This window comes from Typopeltis vanoorti, chromosome 16, assembly GCF_054136105.1.
Source record: "Typopeltis vanoorti isolate ZY-2024b chromosome 16, IOZ_Tvanoo_1.0, whole genome shotgun sequence".
Taxonomy (NCBI): domain Eukaryota; kingdom Metazoa; phylum Arthropoda; class Arachnida; order Uropygi; family Thelyphonidae; genus Typopeltis; species Typopeltis vanoorti.
In genome coordinates this window covers 111,568,607-111,588,228 of record NC_143564.1, presented here as the reverse complement: position 1 = coordinate 111,588,228, position 19,622 = coordinate 111,568,607, and the positions used below count along the sequence as shown (strand labels likewise).

General features: G+C 34.6%; 1 protein-coding gene across 3 annotated transcripts in view; it reads left to right on the top strand.

Moving 5' to 3' along the window:
* Positions 1-19,622, top strand: part of LOC150098264 (spatacsin) — an 891,110-nt gene that overhangs the window by 315,584 nt on the left and 555,904 nt on the right. For all 3 annotated transcript variants that reach the window (XM_090406151.1, XM_090406152.1, XM_090406153.1), the window contains exon 13: positions 734-949. In XM_090406151.1, coding sequence (XP_090262277.1) covers positions 734-949 — 216 coding nt within the window. The remainder of the gene's footprint in view (positions 1-733; positions 950-19,622) is intronic.

The window sequence follows — 19,622 nt, the reverse complement described above, 5'->3', positions numbered from 1 at the left end:
TTTTTATACTTTACTGGCCAAACCCTTGAAAACTGCAAGTTGCTGACTGCGAGTTAAGTCATTCTTAACTCACAGTCCTAAAAAGCGGTCGAGGAATAGGGAGAATCCCCATACAAATTTTTAAAAAAATGACTTCACTGAGCAAAATTCTTTAAAATATGTTTTAATTTAATTGTTCGGTGTTCTTGATTCAAGGAAGTGCAACTAAGCTATGTGTAGCTGCTCTTACATCATGCACGTGTGTGTGTCATGGGAACATATGTACATTCATTGTGCCTGTTATGTTTGTAGGTGTTGGAAGCATCTTCAAGAACTTAAACATTTCTGTAGGTTGAATTTCAGGAATTTTTATTTTTTTTTTTTAATTGAAACACAGCTATAAAAGTTAACTGATTGCAAATTATGTTAGGGATGTGAAATCTGACTCAGCTTAGTTATGGAAAAATGCATTATATGCAAATACTGTAACTGTTAAGCATTTAATCAGCTAGTTTGTAATAGAAACATAAGGAACAGTTTATGAATTTTACTTATGCAAATAAAATTATGCATTTAACTCTCATTCCATATATCCAACTTTGAATTGTTATATATCAGTTATTTCAGATGCTGTTTTTCTAGTGTGTATGAAACTGAGAATAAATGAGAATGAAGATGAAAACATTTTAAGATTTTTTTTTTTCTTTAATGGAGTTTTCTTTAATCCTCTTCATTTTTCTGTTTGATTCTTTAGCCATGGAGTTTTCTGTGAAGAAGAACTTGATGATATTACCCAGTTTTTACAACGTGTTAGTCACATCCAACATAACCTTGTCGCTGGACTGCCTCTTTTCCAGTCTGAGAGGTTGTTCATCTCACCAACAGATTTTTGCCATAGAGTGGTGCATTACTGTTTGAAATACAATCTTGTTAATTTTCTCCATGTATTTGTATCTAACACTTATAACAGGTAACAGTAATGCATATATTATAATAGGTAGATTCATTTTTCTTCATTCATGAATTAGAAAGGTGTACTTTATTATGTTATAGTTTTGTTTCAAGATTTTATAAGATATTTTAGTTTAATCACTTAAATTTCAGGATATTTTCTCCCAGAAACTCGGGTTTTTCATCCCGCATACAGACAAATCGGCCCTTCAGAACACATGCAATTTACAGACGTAGAATACTAGTTGTGGTGGTGGTGGAGGTGGATGGTAGATGGCGTTGATGGAGATGATTTGTAGTACAAGTTCAGTGTAGTGGTTGAGACAGTTGTATCAGTTGAGACAGTTGTAGGTGTCCTCCCACAATGAGTCTTCGGACTCCTTGGAGGTGTCAGGAATAATACTAATAATAAATATTAATATATTAATTTGTTCACATTCCACTCCTGTTATTTATTCTTAATATTTTTTTATTTTTTTATTTTATTTAGCAAGTTGTTCCTATAAATACCAAAGTTCTTGTGTAGGCATCCTACACAAGAACGCATTTAAAAAAAAGGTTTAAGTGTTTGAAACAATTCTTGAAATGTGATTTTAAATTGTTTTATCACGTTCTACTGATTTGATGGCAAAATTTGAAGATTAATCATTCGACAGGTAACTGTGAAGTTGTCTGCAGAAATAGAAAGAGAAGAAGAAATAATATGGAAAGTTCATGGCAAATGAATAAGTACATGCCTGAAGAATACAAAACTGAAAGCAGTACAAAGTAGTAGGAAAGTTAGAGAAAAGTAGACTATGGTCACGTTTGGTGAGTCACCCACTGTAGGTAGCACTTGCTGTTGACTCAGTATTTTTCCATATCAGTATGGTATCACTGATTGTTGACCTAGGACAGTGATGATGAACCTTTTTTACCCAGGTGTGTCAAACATCTTTTTTTTTTAAAATATTGATGTTGTTGATGTGCCACTTGCATACATGTATTAGAAATTTAACTACTTAATCATAGATGGTGACTTATCATATTAGGCTATTTATTTAATAGGACATTGATATATAATCTATGAATTCATATTATACAATTAATTTAATAAACTGAAATTATTGAAATTAGTTTTTTTCATCAGAATACCAATATTTTTCAACATCCGAGGTGTGTCACCTGAAACCCTCAAGCGTGTCAGTGCTGACACGCGTGTCATAGGTTCACCATCACTGACCTAGGATGTCCCAATTTTTTCAACAATTTGCTGAACAGATGAACAGGACTGCAATGTGGCATCCTATCAAAATGCCTCTTTCAAACTCTGTTATTTCCCTTCTCATAGCCATTTCACCTTGACTCAGTTGCACTGAGTTGGGAGCATCACATTCGTCCAATTTATACTGAGTACAAATACCTGACTCATTACATGGCACAATGACCTTCCCTATAGGTGTGTCTGTTGATTTCTTTCCAAGCAGTGTATGTAATATGCAGCATTGTCTTCGGTGATGCAAAGAGCATGTTGTTCAACAAATCACACTACACCTTCTACCGAGTAGATGGACAGGTGTGGGTGTGTCAGATTCCTGGTGAACGTCTCTTACCAGAACACATAACCCCAACTAGGAAATTTTGAGATGGCGGTGTGATGTATGGTCCTGTTTTTCTGGTTTGGATTTGCACTTCTGTTTGTGGTGCCACAAAGAATGGACTCTCATTGTCCAGAATGTTCCGAGGTATCTGAACATTCTGGACAATGCAATGTTTCCTGCTTTGTGAAACAGCCAATGGTCTTTTTCTATGAAATGGACCATTGGCTCTTTTAGCAAGGCAATGCACCGTGTCATAAGGCTGCTGCTTTAATTGTATGTTTGTATACATGAATATCACTACACTTGACTGGTCTGCACAGAGCCCTGATCTCAACCCTATTCAACATCTGTGGGATGAACCAGAGCATCAGGTGAGGTCAACAGACTTCTGCTCCACAACAGTCCAGGACCTCATTACATGCGTACAGCAAGAATAGTCCAAAATTCCTGTTGATTTGTGTCATATGCTTGTGTAAAGTATGTCTTGAAGGATTGCTGCAGTCATTGCAGCAAAAGAAGGTCCTATGTCTTATTAAGGTGGATGCCATGACAGTTTGTTCCTCACACTATGGTGTCCATTGACTTCTTTCGAAGCAGTGTAGTGCATCTAGAGCCCTGGTTTTTGAGCTTGGTTGTATAAATATAAATTTATACAATATAAATATATATATAAGAATGCAATATACAATATAAGAATATAAAATTTACTTTAGAACTTAGAAAACTTCCTTTTCTTGACATCCTATTAGAAGTCAGTGAAAAAGATAATAAACTTTCTTTCTCGATATATAGAAAACCCACCAACACAGGAAGATTTCTTAAAGTGGCTTCACACCACCACCCTTCGCAAAAAATAGGTCTAATAAAAACCCTGAGGGACAGAGCTTATAATATTTCCAGCATAGAAAAACAAAGAAATGAAGAATTGGAATATTTAACACAAATCCTCAAAATGGTTATGAACTATCAAAAAAATCCTCCACACACCTCCTACAAGCATCTCACAGAAACAAGATTTCAAAAACGCTATCACGCTTCCATATATCAAGAATATTACAGACAAGATGGCTAAATTACTAAACAAACATAACATCAAAGTAGCCTTTCTACTGCTGGAAAAAATTTCAAGATTTCTATATCCCCCGAAACCTCCACATCATCCTTTAAAAAAAACCAGGTGTTTATAAAATTTATTGTTCTTGCGGTATCTGCATAGAACAGGAAGATCTGGGGAAATAGGCATGAACAAACACCAAAGAAATGTGCAAAACAGAAGAGAACACAAATCAGGTCTAGCTTTCCATACCACTTCCACTGGCCACAATGTACTCTGGCAGAAAACAAACATGTCTTACATAGAAAAAACTGTTACATAAGGAAATTTAAAGAAGCTGCAGACATGCTTAGAATTCCAACACAATGCAATAAAAACCAAGGCTTAATTCTACACCAAGTTTGGTCAGCTTTGATAAACAATATACCTCAGTCAGACTTCGGACATTATGAACGTGAACAACAGAACGTGGCATCATCAGCATTGTTTAAACTTAGCACTGCTTTGAATCTGCATTCTGATTTTTCAATTTTATGAATGGTCTGATGGCTACAACTGTATAGTATGAACTATTTTTGAATAATTTCTCTTTTTTGTTGTTTTAAACTTAAGTTACCTTTTACCCTTGAAGATGCAAGTCAAACGACTTACGAAACTTGTCGGGTTTTATTTCTTTATTGTGCTTTTAGTTTAATAAAAAAAATGTGGTCCAAGTCCAATTTACCGGAATATGCCTTATGAACTTCTAAACCACAGAAACCTCTTACAATTAGTTTATTAACAGTTTCTTTGGGCCAAAAAGTGACTTTTTACAGTAATTTGAAATATATTCTTTTCTGTATAGGATCATGATCTATGATATTATATGTAGAATGTCTTGTAGAATATTGTTATCATATTATTATTACCTGAGACCTCCAGGGATTCAAGCACTCATGGAGAGAGACTGTAAATTACCTGTCTTTTAGCCGAAATCAAATCCGAACATCGTAATATCTAGAGCTAATAAAGGAAGTGCCACCGTTATCCTAAACTGAACCACTTATTTAAAAAAAAATTAATCTGCTAGTCTTGGACAATAGTACTTACCAACTTGTTAACCACAACCCACCCAATAGAATAAAAAAGAAAATAGAGAAACTACTTAAATCAATTACTACATGGCTGGAAGATACAGTTAAAAAACTACTTCTGCACTATGCTCGTTCCCTGAGAATTTACAGTCTACCAAAGATACACAAACAAAACACATCACTCTGGTAGGTAGTCAAAGGTATAGATAGCCCAAATTATCACTGCCAAGAAATTAGCGGCAACACTCAAGGATTTGGCAGGTCATTCCCCCTCCAATATCAGAAACACACAACACTTCATAAACATAAACAAAAACATTACTTTAGAAAAAGATGATTTATTAGTCAGTTTTGATGTCTCTGCCCTCTTTACGAATGTCCGAGTCAATGACACAATCCTTCTTTTACAGAACAAATTCACTCCAGATATCACGGCGCTCTTTGCGCATGTATTATGTTCTGGTTATTGTTTATGGTGGAACGTTTGCTACCTACAAAAAGAAGGCACAGCCATGGGCTCGCCATTAACCCCCCCAATTGCTAACTTTTATATAGAACATTTTGAGCAACATGCTCGAGATTCCTCTCCTTTAAAATCCAAAATCTGGCTTAGATACGTTGAAGATGTTTTTGCAATCTGGTACCATGGCTGCCAGACACTAGACACTTTCCTTAGCCACCTACACAAACATATACAGTTCACAATTGAGATTGAAAAACGGAACACACTTCCGTTTCTAGATACATTTGTCACATGTCTTCTTTCTGGCAGTCTTTCCTTCACTGTTTGCTGCAAACCAACACATACTGGCCAATATATGCACATAAATTCCTACCACCACCCATCACAAAAACTAGGTGCCATTAATACTCTAAAAAAACAGGTCTTTGAAGATCTGCTCCAATGAACAGGTGCTAAAAGACAAATTTAAAGTTATCAGCAATACTTTTCTAAAAAATGGTTGCAACCAAACCAGACTACAATAAAACTGTAATCATTCCTTACATTAAAAGGACATCAGATAAAATAAACAGAATACTACAAAAATACAACCTCAAAGCCACCTTTAAACCTCCTGCAAAATTAAAAAGTTTACTCAACTCATCCAAAGACCCACTCCCTCTGTTGGCCCACCCTGGAGTATACCGTATTTATTGCACCTGTAATATACCATATATAGGGGAAACAAGATGCATAATTCCTATCTGACAAAAGGAACATAAACAACACATTAAATATAATAACTATGGTGAAGTTGGCCTTTCTGATCATGCCTGAACACTACTTAGAATTGACTGGAAAAGCACCAGTTGTTTACATCACACCAATGCATGGTATGAATGCAAATTTAAGGAAGCCTGTGAGATTCTTATCAACCACCCCAATCTGAACAGTAATGATGGTCTAAAAATCCCAAGCATATGGAAGGCACATATTCTACCCACTGAACTTTCTCTCTAAGAGTTAACTATAAACAGGACTGTAGATATTCCAGAATCCTAAATCAAAATCACAATTGTAATGTTAAAAATAGGACATCATTGTTACTGAAAGAAGACTATCTATAAGAAAGAATGTTTTTCTCATGGTATCTTAAATAGAATTTAACTTTGATGTAGTTTCTAAATAATTAATTTTTTTTCCCCTTCACTAGAGGTCATGCCCATAGAATAACCGGTGATCAAATCATTGTTTCTTTAGCTTACTGTGTAATATAACTCAGCTTGTCCTTGTATATACTCCAAATGATGATATTAATATGAAGATCGAAACGTCGGGAAATTAAGAGGTATTTATAACATGGTTGTAAAGTCCATAATTTCTAAAATGAAGGCTGTAAATTACCCAACCCATCTATCATACCTTCCTTTAAATTCATTTACACTAGATGCACTCACTATCCCTAAGTGCAAATTATTCCGCTCATTCACTGCTCTCTGGCAAAAAAAAAAAAAAACCTAGCTCTTACCCCTTTCTTGACTGAGAACAACCTTAACTAGATGCCCCTGTGTTCTCGCCCCGCCTTCCATATAACGAAAATTTCATCATTTGAAATGCTATAACACCCATTCAAAAGTATATAGACCTCTATCATATCACTCCCTCTTTCTCCTGTTAACCAGAGTCTGCAATCCACATACTCGCAATCTGTCCTCATAATCTAAATCCATTTATCCGGATATATGCATTACTTGTGCATTACACTTGCTAACATTAAACTGATAGCCATTTTTGTTTGCCCAGATTTCCAGTCTATTTCATTTTGTAATTGCTGAATATCAGTAGCATTTCCCATTGCCCTGCCTATCTTTGCATCATCAGCAAACAATTGCAAATCTGCTGGTAGACCCTGCTTGATGTCATTAATGTATAGATTGAACAATAATGGCCCAAGGACTGAACCCTGAGGTACACCACTGGTTACTTTAAATCTGGCAGATTCACACCCACTGTATACCACTTTTTGATATCTGTCTGTCAACTACCTCCTGATCCAAGTCAATAGATTATATTTCAATCCCATATTCTCCAGTTTACACAACAGCCTGTCGTGTGGTATCCTATCAAATGCCTTAGAAAAATCCAACATTATAATAGTGTATCCATTCGCTTTATCCAACTCGGTTGTAACATTGTTTTAAAATATGAGCAGATTGCTAAAACATGACCTTCCTTTAGTAAACCCATGCTGTTCCTTGCAGAGTAGAGAATGCTTGTCTACCCATTTCTGTATGTGAGTTCTTACCAACTTCTCTAAAATCTTTACTACCACACCAGAGATACTAATAGGTCGGTAGTTAGACACATCAGTTTTTGCACCACCCTCGTGTAATGGAACTATCATACATTCCTGTGGTATCATTCCTGAGCTGAGACTCAAGTTTACAAATGTGTGAGAGGCCTAAGCAATTCAGCTGAACATTCCTTTAGCAAATGGGCTGATATTCCATCCATCCCTATTGACAAATTCTTATCCAAGTTATGCAAGAGCTCTTCAACCTCATTTTCATGAACCTCTAACTCTTCATTAAACGTACCAGTAGCACTGTGCACCATGATACATACACCTGGGTGATATATCTTAGCAAAGTGAGCACTCACTAACCGAATAATCTCCTTAGATTCCGACACTCGTATACCATCTGTATTCAATATTCTGTTCGATTCATTACCACAGTAGTGTTACATTGGTTTGATTTGGTTATAACAATATTTTTGTAATGTATAGGTCATTTCAAGCTATGATTTCTTTTAGTGGAATACTGCTTTTGGTAGGTTTGGATTTGGTTAGGATTTTTGCTACATCCAAACGATGTTATTGGCTATAATATGAGGTAGCTTGTATATTCCAGTTTCAATATATGCTACTATTTCTACTTTTGGAACTTGTCTCAGTGTAACAGCAAAGTTATGAGCTTTACTTAATTCATTGACAGCTTCTTCCATTAAGGTGAGCAATGATAAGCTTAGAACTTTGCAACGATGTAGTCATGGTTGGCTCACTGTACTATGATGTTAGAAGATTTCAAATTTTTTCAGTTGCCGATATTTGACTTTTCTGAATTCCATTTTTGCTGCAGCTTTGGAGATGTTGAGAATGACTGACCATAGTTTAAGATTTAAAATGTAATACAGGTCTTGACTTAGACATTCATAGCTGTATTTATTTTTGACAGCTTTGCATTTGTTTACATATTTGTTCACATATGCACGAACAAATTAGTGCGACTTAATGGAGCTGTCAAAAATAAATATAGCTATGTAATACATAAACTATGCATTGTTTGATGTAATGTCTCAATTATATCACAACTGTAAAGTTTTGAACAGCTTTTCCAGATCTACAAAATTTAAATACAAATCCTTGTCATATTCCCATGATTTCTCCACTATTTGTCTTAAAGTGAAAATCTGATCTTGATAAGCTTTATTTTGGCATGTGAACCCAGCTTGTTCTCCAAATTTCTCTTCTACAATTTTTCTTAGCCTTATCTGAAGTATGCTTGCATAAATCTTACCAAGAACACTGATTATGGAGATTCCTCTGTAAATTCTCGCATTCGGTTTTATTTCCTGTTTTACAAATAGATACCTATGAGAGATCAAATTCAGTCACCTGGAATTTGGTCCTCTGAGCAGTCCTTCTGAATTGTGCAGTGTAGTCACTGTAAAACTTTTATACCTCCATACTTTGCATTTCTAATCGAATATCATCTACTCAGCTGACTTTTCATGTTGGTTTTTTGATGGTTTTTCTACAAGTATTGATATGTCTTCCTGATTGCACACTTGTTGAGTGTTTTATACCACCATGCTGTCACTGCTTGTTTCATTTAGCAGCCTTTCAAAATGTAATAATTACTTCAGACATGTAAAATATCTTTGTAATCTTTATCGGCTCTGATCCTTTTGCAGTATTCTTTCCTCCATTTTTAAGCTTTTCAATAGCTTCTGAATTTTGACATCTTCCTTTTATTTATTTTCTATGTTTTACCAAAGTCTTCTTGTGATTTACTTTAGCTAGTTTTGTGCAGTGTTTCGTGTTCTTAGTTCTTACATTTTTCTCTGTATTTGCTCAGAGCACGAGCTGATTTACTTTCCAAGAACTTTTGATACACTTTCCTCTTTTCCTTGACTGCCTCAATAAACTTCCTGAGTCTTCCATGGAGTTCTGATTTTTCTGTCCTTGCAGATAACCCCATGACATTCCTTTTTGGCTGAATCAGTCAATGTTTTCTACAGAGTTGGCTAATAAATCTCCAAAATTGGGTCTTGTTTTCTAACTCTTTTCTCTAATAATATTTGTGTATTTGAGTCTGAAGTTCACTTCTGAAAGCTGCTGAACTTTGATTCATTTTAAAACTTTGTTATATCCTTTTATTTTCAATATGACATTCAGTTTTATATTGCTCAAAACTAGTGATACTCACTTTTTCAAATCCTGTGTCCAGAACCAGCATGAAGATGATACTATTAACGATAATATAGTCAGTGAGACTTCCTTATTTCTTGCATCTTTTCTCCATGTGAGTTTGAGCACATGTTTATGTTGGAGCATGATGTTAGCAATAACTAGTTCATGTTCGGAACAGAAATCCAGCAGGTATTTAACATTATTTTTAACTTTGTGCTATTCTCCAAATTTTCCCAAAACATGTTTATATGTCTGGTAATCATTTCCTACTCTACTGTTTAGATCTCCAACAAAGACTAACTGTTTCTTGTTCTTTATGTCAGCTGCATTCTCTAATGCCTTGAAAAATTCCTCTTCCTCCATAGTAGAACTTTCTATGGGACCTTAGACACAAATACATCTCATCATCCAGTTCCCCATTGCTCACATTACTCTTGTATACTTGATGATGCCTGGCATTCAAGAATTATTCTCATATTTTGCGTTGAATACTGTAACTACCACTTCTTTTACCTGATTGTTGTTGTTGTCTGAATATAACATATTGTATTTGTTGCTTAGAAAAATTTGCCTTGTTTTTGTCTCCTCTTGGTAACACCAATTATCAAAAATTAAAAATAAGTACCAGAAACGGAACTGGTACTTATCTAGTTCAGTTTCTTTTCCTTTGATGCCTCTTATGTTTGTGCTAATCTTGAACTCTGTTAATGTTGATTTTGAGTTTGTTTCAGTAGCTGATTTTCTTTGTTCATCATGGTTTTCTTTTATCTGAGTCATTAAATTTTTTTTCTTCTAATTTTTATAAAAATATTTTTAACAGTTGAAAAAAGATTAATTTTTTGTAAAAAAATTTAAAAACACTGGATAAAGTCTTGTATTTGGCATAATTAAATTATTTAAATAAAGAAATTAAAATAGTGAAACCTTAATCAGAAGCCCTAATAAAAGATAAACATTTTGGTTCTTAAGCAGTGCAATACAAAGGAACTTCTGATGGTGTAGGCTGTATTCTCATAAGATCTCTGGTCGATTTTGGAACTTTTAAATTTCAAAATTGAACCATTTGTCTAGGAAAAGAGTATGGATTTATAATATCCTTTATTTCTGCATTTAATCTCTGTATTTGTACAGCTGACTCTTGCTATCGTAAACTCTTAAGGATCACATTAATAGTTTGTTATAGTGGATAGCTTGCTATAATGGATTTCCTTCAGCACTGCATTGAACTCAGAGAGAGATTTGACCAGGAGTTTGTAGTTTGCTATATGAGAATCAAGAATCAACTGTATATACTGTTTTTTAATTCAGAACCATTATATTTTATCTTCTGTAACAATGAAACTTTTTATATGCTATAAAAAACTATAAAGCTATAAAGTTTGATAGCTTTTTTATAAAGCTATCAAACCAGTGATTTTCGGCAGGAGCATAGAAAAATTTTCCAAGGACTTCTTTGTTTTAATAACTATTAAATATTACCTAATATTGTTTAACCTATTTAAAGTAATGTTTAAAATATTTTGTCACTTATATACAGGGTGGCCATAAAATAACTTTCCCTCTTTGGAAGCATCTGTAGCTAAAACCAATAAATAGAATGAGACCAAATTTTATATTGAAACTTTTGAACGCATGGGAAGATGATTTCTGCGAAAAAAAAAAAAAAAAGTACTGAAAGTTGCTCATAGGGGAAATTTTGGCACTCACGGAGCCAAAAACAATGGGATAATTACATTAAAGGCAGATAAAATAGAATAATATTTTGACGGTGTAAGCGACAGCTGTGTCACTCACTCCAGCTGGATATGTGGCATGTTACAATGATAATAATAATAATAATAATAATAATTAAACTAAAACAACAAACAACTTGTGAGAGAGACAGAAATCAATGTAGTGATTGAACTCACAGGAATAATGTTTTATTCATCAGAATCAGGGTCCCCTGGACCACATACACGATTTTCAATATGCTGACCTTTCTTGTGTACAACAAATTGCATCCAGCGTGCGACATGCTCTACAGCTGAGCCTAAGGAGTCAGATTGGATGGTCATAACAGCCCGTTTTATATTCTCTTTCAAGACATGCAAGTTGGGAATGCCACCAACATACACAACGGATTTCAAATACCCCCACAGCCAAAAGTCACATGGAGTGATGTCTGGGGATCGAGGCAGCCATGCCGTCGGAAAGAACTGACTGATAACCCTCTCATTACTGAAATGCTACGTAAAAGGCGCTGTACTGAACGTTCAATGTGTAGCCGTGCTCCATCCTGCATAAAAATTATGGAGTCCAAACATTGTCATTCCTGCAATGCAGCAAAGACAAACTTTTCCAGCATTCGTCGATAAATCACTCCAGTAATGGAGCAGGTTACAGGACCTGTAGGGGTAATATGCTCAAAAAAGTATGGTCCTATTATGAAATCGGCTGTGAAGCCACACCACAAGGTTACTTGGAGAATGCAGTGGTATTGCTGGATCACTTGGGGATGTTCAGATGCCCAAATTCTGCAGTTCTGAATGTTGACCGACCCATTCAGATAAAAATGAGCCTCGTCACCCCACAATATTCTCCAAGGCCAGTCATTGTCGACCTCCATTCGGGCAAGAAATGTTAGCACGAACGTCATGCGCTTATCATAATCTGCGGTAGTTAGTGCTTGCACACGACTGAACTTATACAGATAGAAGAGAAGCATTTTCCATAAGATTTTCCAGACTGTACCATAATCCATATCAAGTTAGCGAGCTATGGCACAAGCGCTTGGACCAGTACTGGTCCCTGTGTTGTCGAACACTGCAGTAGCAACGTCTGTTACTGTCTCTTCTTGCACTGCTTTCTGTCCTCTGCCAGATCTAACTCCTAGTGATCAAGTTTCTTCAAACTTCTTAATCATAGCTCTCAGTGCTACAGCTGACATAGGACCTGTACGCAGGTTATGAAGCCTTCTAAACTCCCGAAGGGCCGCTACGGCATTGCACTGTTTAAGGTAAAACAACGTATGTTGGAGGCTTAATGGATTGTATATCCATTAAGCATCCATCATGATGTCCTCACAGCACTTAAGCTTCTACACACGGGTAAAACAACTTAATAAGTAAAGCATGCTGAGACAAGGTAGGACTCATATTGAGCACAGTTCGTCAGTCATTTGAATAACTGCCTGAACGTTTCAAATCCCTTTTTAAGTGGAATTGGTGGTGCTGCTCTCACGTACACACAGTAAAATTTGCATAATATTTTTTACCTGCGTTTACTGCAAATATTTGCCTGCTTTCGGCTCCGCCAGCGCCAATATTTCCCCTATCGGCAACCTTTGGTGCTAAATCTTTTTTTCGGGGAATTCATCTCCCCATGCCTTCCAAAGTCTCAATATAAAATGTGGTCTCATTCTGTGTATTTGTTTTATCTACAGATACCTCCAAAGAGGGAAAGTTAATTTATGGCCACCCTGTATTAACTAATGTCCTTTATAATTTATTTAAGTGCTGTATTTTATTTTAATAAATGAAAACAGCACTATTGAAATAAGGACAGTTTGGAATTTTTGAAATGGAAATTTTTTTAGGAACAAAACGGAGTATGTGAAAACAGAGCATATCTTTAAATTAAAGATACCAAGAAATTGTATACTTGGTTTAATCCTTTATCCAAGTGTAAGCAAACAGAGTTTGCGCCTGAAATATAATCAGGACCTGGGGCAACTCGTATATAGAAGCTAATGACTTCACATCACTTGCCTTAGTATCCTATAATGCAAAGCACATATCCTTACAAGTATGTATAATGTTACGTGTAGGGTCACTACTCAGACTGGTTTCGACCTTTATTGAGGTCTCATCAGTGGGACTTCGGTGTTACTTCAACCTTAGTATCACCTCTGGGTCTGGCTCCCACTGACAAGACCTCAATAAAGGTCGAAACCGGTCTAGTGACCCTTCCCATAATTCATACCATAATGCAAAGCACATAAGGATATGTACTTTGCATTATGGGATACTAAGGCAAGTGATGTTAAGTCATTAGCTTCTATATGCAAGTTGCCCCAGTCCTGATTATATTTCAGGCACGAACTTTTTACTTACACTTGGATAAAGGATTTATTATTTATATAGCATATGGCAAAAAATGTTGTTGTGGGCACATGTTGCTATGCCATATGCATGGGGGTAAGTTGCTCTTACAAGCTGGTAGCCATATATTCTCTCTCTTCTGTACAAGTCTTCTTCAGTAGCAGCATGTGTTTCCTGGAGGAGTACAATCTATATTTTGGTCAAGAAGGAAAGGTATTGTTTGAAATAAGTTTGAAAGGTATTCACATTTTGATTTGCTAATTCCTTCAATGTTAAGATGACAGATTTGGACTTGAGGTCCGAGATTTCTAGTCGGTTGGTAATTCAAGCCATTCACTTCTGATTGCTGAATGTAGTTAGTAGCCAGGAGATCCATGGATGGACTGGCTGCCAAGGTCGCTCTAACTCATTTAGCATTATCCAGGGTGCACCACAAGGAGGCGAGCTAGGATTGCATCCTGGATGAAGGATTAAACCAGGTATATAATTTCTGGGTATCTTTAATTTATAATATAACCAAGTGGAAAAACTTCCAGAGCATATCTTTAGATATCATCTGTTTTCAGCTCCCCAAAGCTATTTGACTTTGCTATTCATTTGGCCAAAATCATGTTCCTTCACTCAAAAATGATAGTCATCAGTTATTGCTGACTTAAAATTCTTATACATTCATACACTATTCCCTCAAATTTTTGTCAGCCCATGTGCGCATGAAAAACGTTCTGTGTGCAAGCTTCCAATCACAGACTCGAGTTGTCCTTTGTCATTGTCATTTCAACACATTTGTTCAACCACCCAAATTTAAATAAATTTACAGTACTTTTCTGCTTTAATTTCAACAGTGACATATTGAGAAGTTCATACACTGAAATCGTTAATGTAACGTTTCTCATTAATTGCCCTTTTTTTTTCATCTAGCTATAACCTTTAAAACTGACGATTCAATAGTTTATTTAAATATGTGTAGATACAAAAATCCATCGAGGTTTGCATCAGTTTGAGTGACTATTCTGTCTAGATAGTGGACACTAAGAAAATATGCCTCTGTTACTTCCTGATGTCAGCATCATTTCACCCACATGACACTAAGTAAAAGTAACTAATTAGAGTGTATTAAGTTAGAATAGGTTAGAGTAATATTGGAGTGAAGACATTGAAGAAATTACTAAATAAAATAAGTGGAAAGTATGATTTATCGTATAATTTGTTTTTATAGTATGTTCAAAAATTATTGACCATAAATTAGAAATTCTGAAACCAAAACTTTTTATGCACAGTTACTATTCATCTGTGCTCCCTGTTGGACTGGTTGTGCATGGGCACATATGCACAGCTCAAGAGGGAACATTGCATTCATAACATCTACAAAGCCATCAAACACATCTTCAGATATTCTAATACCAAAATTATCTCTACCACCAGTAATAAATTACAAAACCTATCATCAGGAAGTCAATGAGTCATCAATGGATGTTGTAGATCAGGTTTTCTCAAAATGTGTTCTGCAGAAGGTGAATAAGTGTTCCACGAGAAGTTCTCCTGGAATTTGTCATTTTAGTTTTCTAAGCATTTATAGTGGAAATATTCTGAGGAGAATAATATTCGTGAATATGTTGAAAAGCTCAGCCCAGAACACCTATTAACATCTGCGTATCATTAATTTTCAGACGTCGAAACCTTTCAACATTTGGGAAAGGGAATGCCACTGTTTATGACCGGTTATAAAAATTGTCTGCAAGCGGATTATAACAATGGGCGGTGTATCCTCTGTTCTCAAAACGGAAGGAAATGACATCTGTGTGGCAAATGTCAGTGACTAAGCGACATATTTTTAAACACGGAAATATTCATGAATTCATGAAATCCGATCATAAAAATTGCCTGCAAGCCGATTACAACAATGGGTGGCATATCCTCTGTTCTCAAAACTGAAAGAAATAACATCTGTATTGCAAATGTTAGTGACCAATCAGCAAGGAAGTATAAAGACAAATTTTCCACTAAAATTGAAGATCAAAGTAGTCTGTATCTGGTTCTCAAATCTAGTAATACTGAATACTTTCTTCGCAAGTTCGTATTGTAGAGTGAAGGTTTTGAAATCATAGCGCCATAATTTTTTAAAAGTAATAGTCCTGCAGATTTAAATTTTAATATGAATAAGAGACAAGGGACTTTGTTTAATTTTGGTATTAAGAAATCTCTTACTGAAGGTGTTTGTGATGCAACAAATAGTGATTCATCCACCTCCAGCCTACAAAGCGATCTCCAGGATGTACAAAAGGAGGGAAAACTACCAGCACACAGGAGAAAAAGTCTGCATTCACTCGTAATTACTTATAATATTATAAATTTTTGGTGATCAGAATGGGATATATCAATGAAAATCAGCACAAATTAATTTAATGATGTTGGCCTGAGGAAACTACAATATGCTACAAGATTTCATAAGTCCAGTGATTGATATGTAATTTAAATGTAATTTTATATTTGTCAACATGTCACACCATATACATAAGTGTACTAATACTCTTTATGATTATGCCATAATTAATTATTAATATTATAATATGTTAATAATTAATTAATAATTGTTAATTAATATGTTACAAAATAACCAAGGTGTTCTGTTAAAATTTCAGAATTTGTGGAGCGTTCCGTCATAGGAAAAGTTTAGGAAATGCTGTAGATCATGCACACCAGTGCAGATACTGACTCACAGAGCAGTGAGTGAGTGTCTAGCCTCATCAATTTCTTGTAACATACTCCCACAGTATAATATGCTATTGGAAATCTCATCATGCCAAAGTACATGATGAGATTTCCAACATTGAATTGATAACCATTACATTATCATTAGCTCACCTTTCCAGGTTATTCAAACCATTCTGTAATCACTGTATATCAGTACCATCCCTGACTTCCCTGCCTATCTTTGTATCAATCAACACTTGAACATTTTCTGTCAGGTCCTTCCCAATATCATTAAGGTATAGATTGAACTATGGTCTAAGGACTGATCCCTAGGAACACCACTGGTCACTTTAAGTGTGTCTGTTACGTTCACACCCACCAAATACCACTTTTAGATACCTATCCACAGTCACCCACTTATTCAAGCCATTGTTTTCTATTCTAATCCCATATTCTTCAGTTTATGCAACGCCTTTCACGTTATCCTATCGAATGCCTTATCAAAATTGAACAGTATTATAGTGTATCCCTTCCTTTTATCCAACTCATTAGTAAAAGTATTATAAAATATGAGCAGATTGCTAATATATTACCCATCCTTTAGTAAACCCATGCTGTTTTTTGTGAAATATAGCTTTTCTGTCAACTCATTTCCACCACCACTCCTTATAGAACAGAGCTATAAGACATTCTCTCCATTCCTGTTGTACAAACTTCCTGTTGTTGTCCTGTTATACAAACATGTCAGGGTCCTAGTCATTTCTGCTGAACATTCCTTTAATGTATGTGCTGCTATTCCATCTGTTCCTCATTTGCTGAATTCTTTTCCAAGTCATGCAACAACTCTTCAACTTCATGCACCTCTATTTCTTCATCCAGTGTAATAGCAACACTGTGTACCATGTTACATACGCCTGGTTGGTATGTCTTTAGTAAAGTGAGAACTCATTAATTAAACAATCTCATCAGCTTCTGGCACAGTAGTAAGTACCATCTGTATTCACTAAAGTTATTTATCCACATTCATTCTTTATTTTGCTTGCAGTATAATGACAAAATTCTTTTGGATTGCCTTAGCTTAGGCCTGCATAGCCAATTTCTTTTCATACTCCTATTTAGCTTTCTACACAATATTCATTACTTTTCTGGCCTGCACCTTATATATTTCATAACTCATCTCATTCTTATTCTCACAGTATTTCTTCCACATCATCTTTTTTGATTGTTATCTTGCTTAATAAGGTTGCCCATCCATTTCACTCCCACTCTATTTGTTCTTCAAACCCTAGGGGATACATTCAGGTATTCATTACTCAAGCATTTTTACAAATTCTATCATATGCATTGCTAATATCCTTCCCATTCAGAAACTGATACTATGGTACCAAAGATTTAGTATGTAAATTAAAAATAAGAAATATTTGAAATAAAAAATTATTTTAACATTTTAATTTAAAATTTGAAATTTTAGACTTTTTTAAAATTCATAATCTTTAAATTCATTGTTTAAGTTTGTTTTGTTGTACTTATGATTTTATTTCTACTTTTTGATATATGTTTGTTCAAGTGTTTGATTTTCATCTTCCACATTGTTGTCCAGTCTCACATTATTTTTCTGCTCAGTTTTAAATTCTGCACTAAAGATCACCACCATACTGATCTTTTGATTTATTTAGGTATATCTGATTTGTTACTCTTTCTAATTTAAAATTTAAAATCTTTAACCTAATTGGAAAAAAGCAAAGATTTTTTTGTAAAGCTTAGTTTTAATTTTATTACTGTTGTACTGAAATACGTACTTCTGTGTTTTCCATCCCACTCTCCTCATTTTATTTACCTTTCGTGTAACCTGTACTCATAATTTTATTGTAGAAATTATGATTATTTTAAACTTTGTTAAAATTAATAAATTGAAAGTTTGTCATAGTAACAAAAGAGAATGGCATTCATCTGCCTATATAATGTCAGAAACAAGATATAACTGTTATTCTTTTTGGCTTTGTGTGGCTTTGTATGTAATTTACATAACCATTTAATTTTTTTTATGTGGAAGAATAGAAGAAAAGAAAGTACTAACAGAATTAGCACATGCTGCACTCTTGCAAGCAGTATCAATAAAATTGTAGTTTTGTTAGTAACTTGCAGTTGCTGGATTGCTACATATCAGTACTCTTTTTGAACTTAACTGGCAATTTCATTATCCCTACACTTTGGGAAAATGAAAAACTGAGTCTTAATGTTCTTTGCAAAGTGCTCATTTGTTTTATTTATTTCTGCATAGTGTAATATATGTTTCATAAGTTCATTTGACCCTTTGCATTCATATTTTAATTATATTACTTTTATTATTGCAAACATGTCAAAACAAACCAGAAGTTAATTACTTTTTTTTTCCCCCATAAATATTTCTCAGCTCGTTGTTCTTGGTCTGTATTGAGTTTGTTACTTCCTGTATGTTTTTTCCTTTTAAACCACTTATTTTTCTTGATTATTCACTAAACTTGATTTTGACTTTATTTTTTCCTATTCAAAAACTTTCACAGCATACACATGTAACATAAAATATACAGAATTTTATTTAAAAACTCCAATATGTTTCATTCATCATCAGGGAGACAAACTGTTAGCTACATCCAAAACATGAATCAAGTAATGAGTAATAAATCATGGAAGCGTTAAATGCTATTTTTAATAATTTCCTAGTGCTGTTTCACCCCATTAAACTTTTATCATGTGTTTTTCCCAGCATTTAAGCCTTAACACACTTCAAATTATATATTCTTTTTTTCTGCATTATCTTTCTGGAAATATTAATTTAAGGAAACACCATAACACTAATTATGGGTATAGACTATATTGGTCTGTTCCAGTCTCATTATCCATCCATATTTGGTTTACATGTTCAACATTTCATGGGGGGGGGGGATAACCATATGCACACGCAAATTTCAGCTGTGATACTACTGGCTAATTTTTATAAAATCAACATGAAGAAATTTCTAGAGAACATTAGTTTGAGTAATCATTATGTTTCCTTGTTCAAGGAATGAAGACATTTTAAAAGAACTAAAAACAAAATCAATAGAAGAAAAGCTAAGCAGTTATAAACAAAAATGTATTGAACAAGGAAACATAATGATTACTCAAACTAATGTTCTCTAGAAATTTCTTCATGTTGATTTTATATATTACAGTTCAAATTTGTGTGTGCATATGGTCCCCCCCCCAACGAAATGTTGCAAACTTACAGTACATTACTACCATAGGTATAAGGATCATTTAATTTTATTTAATTT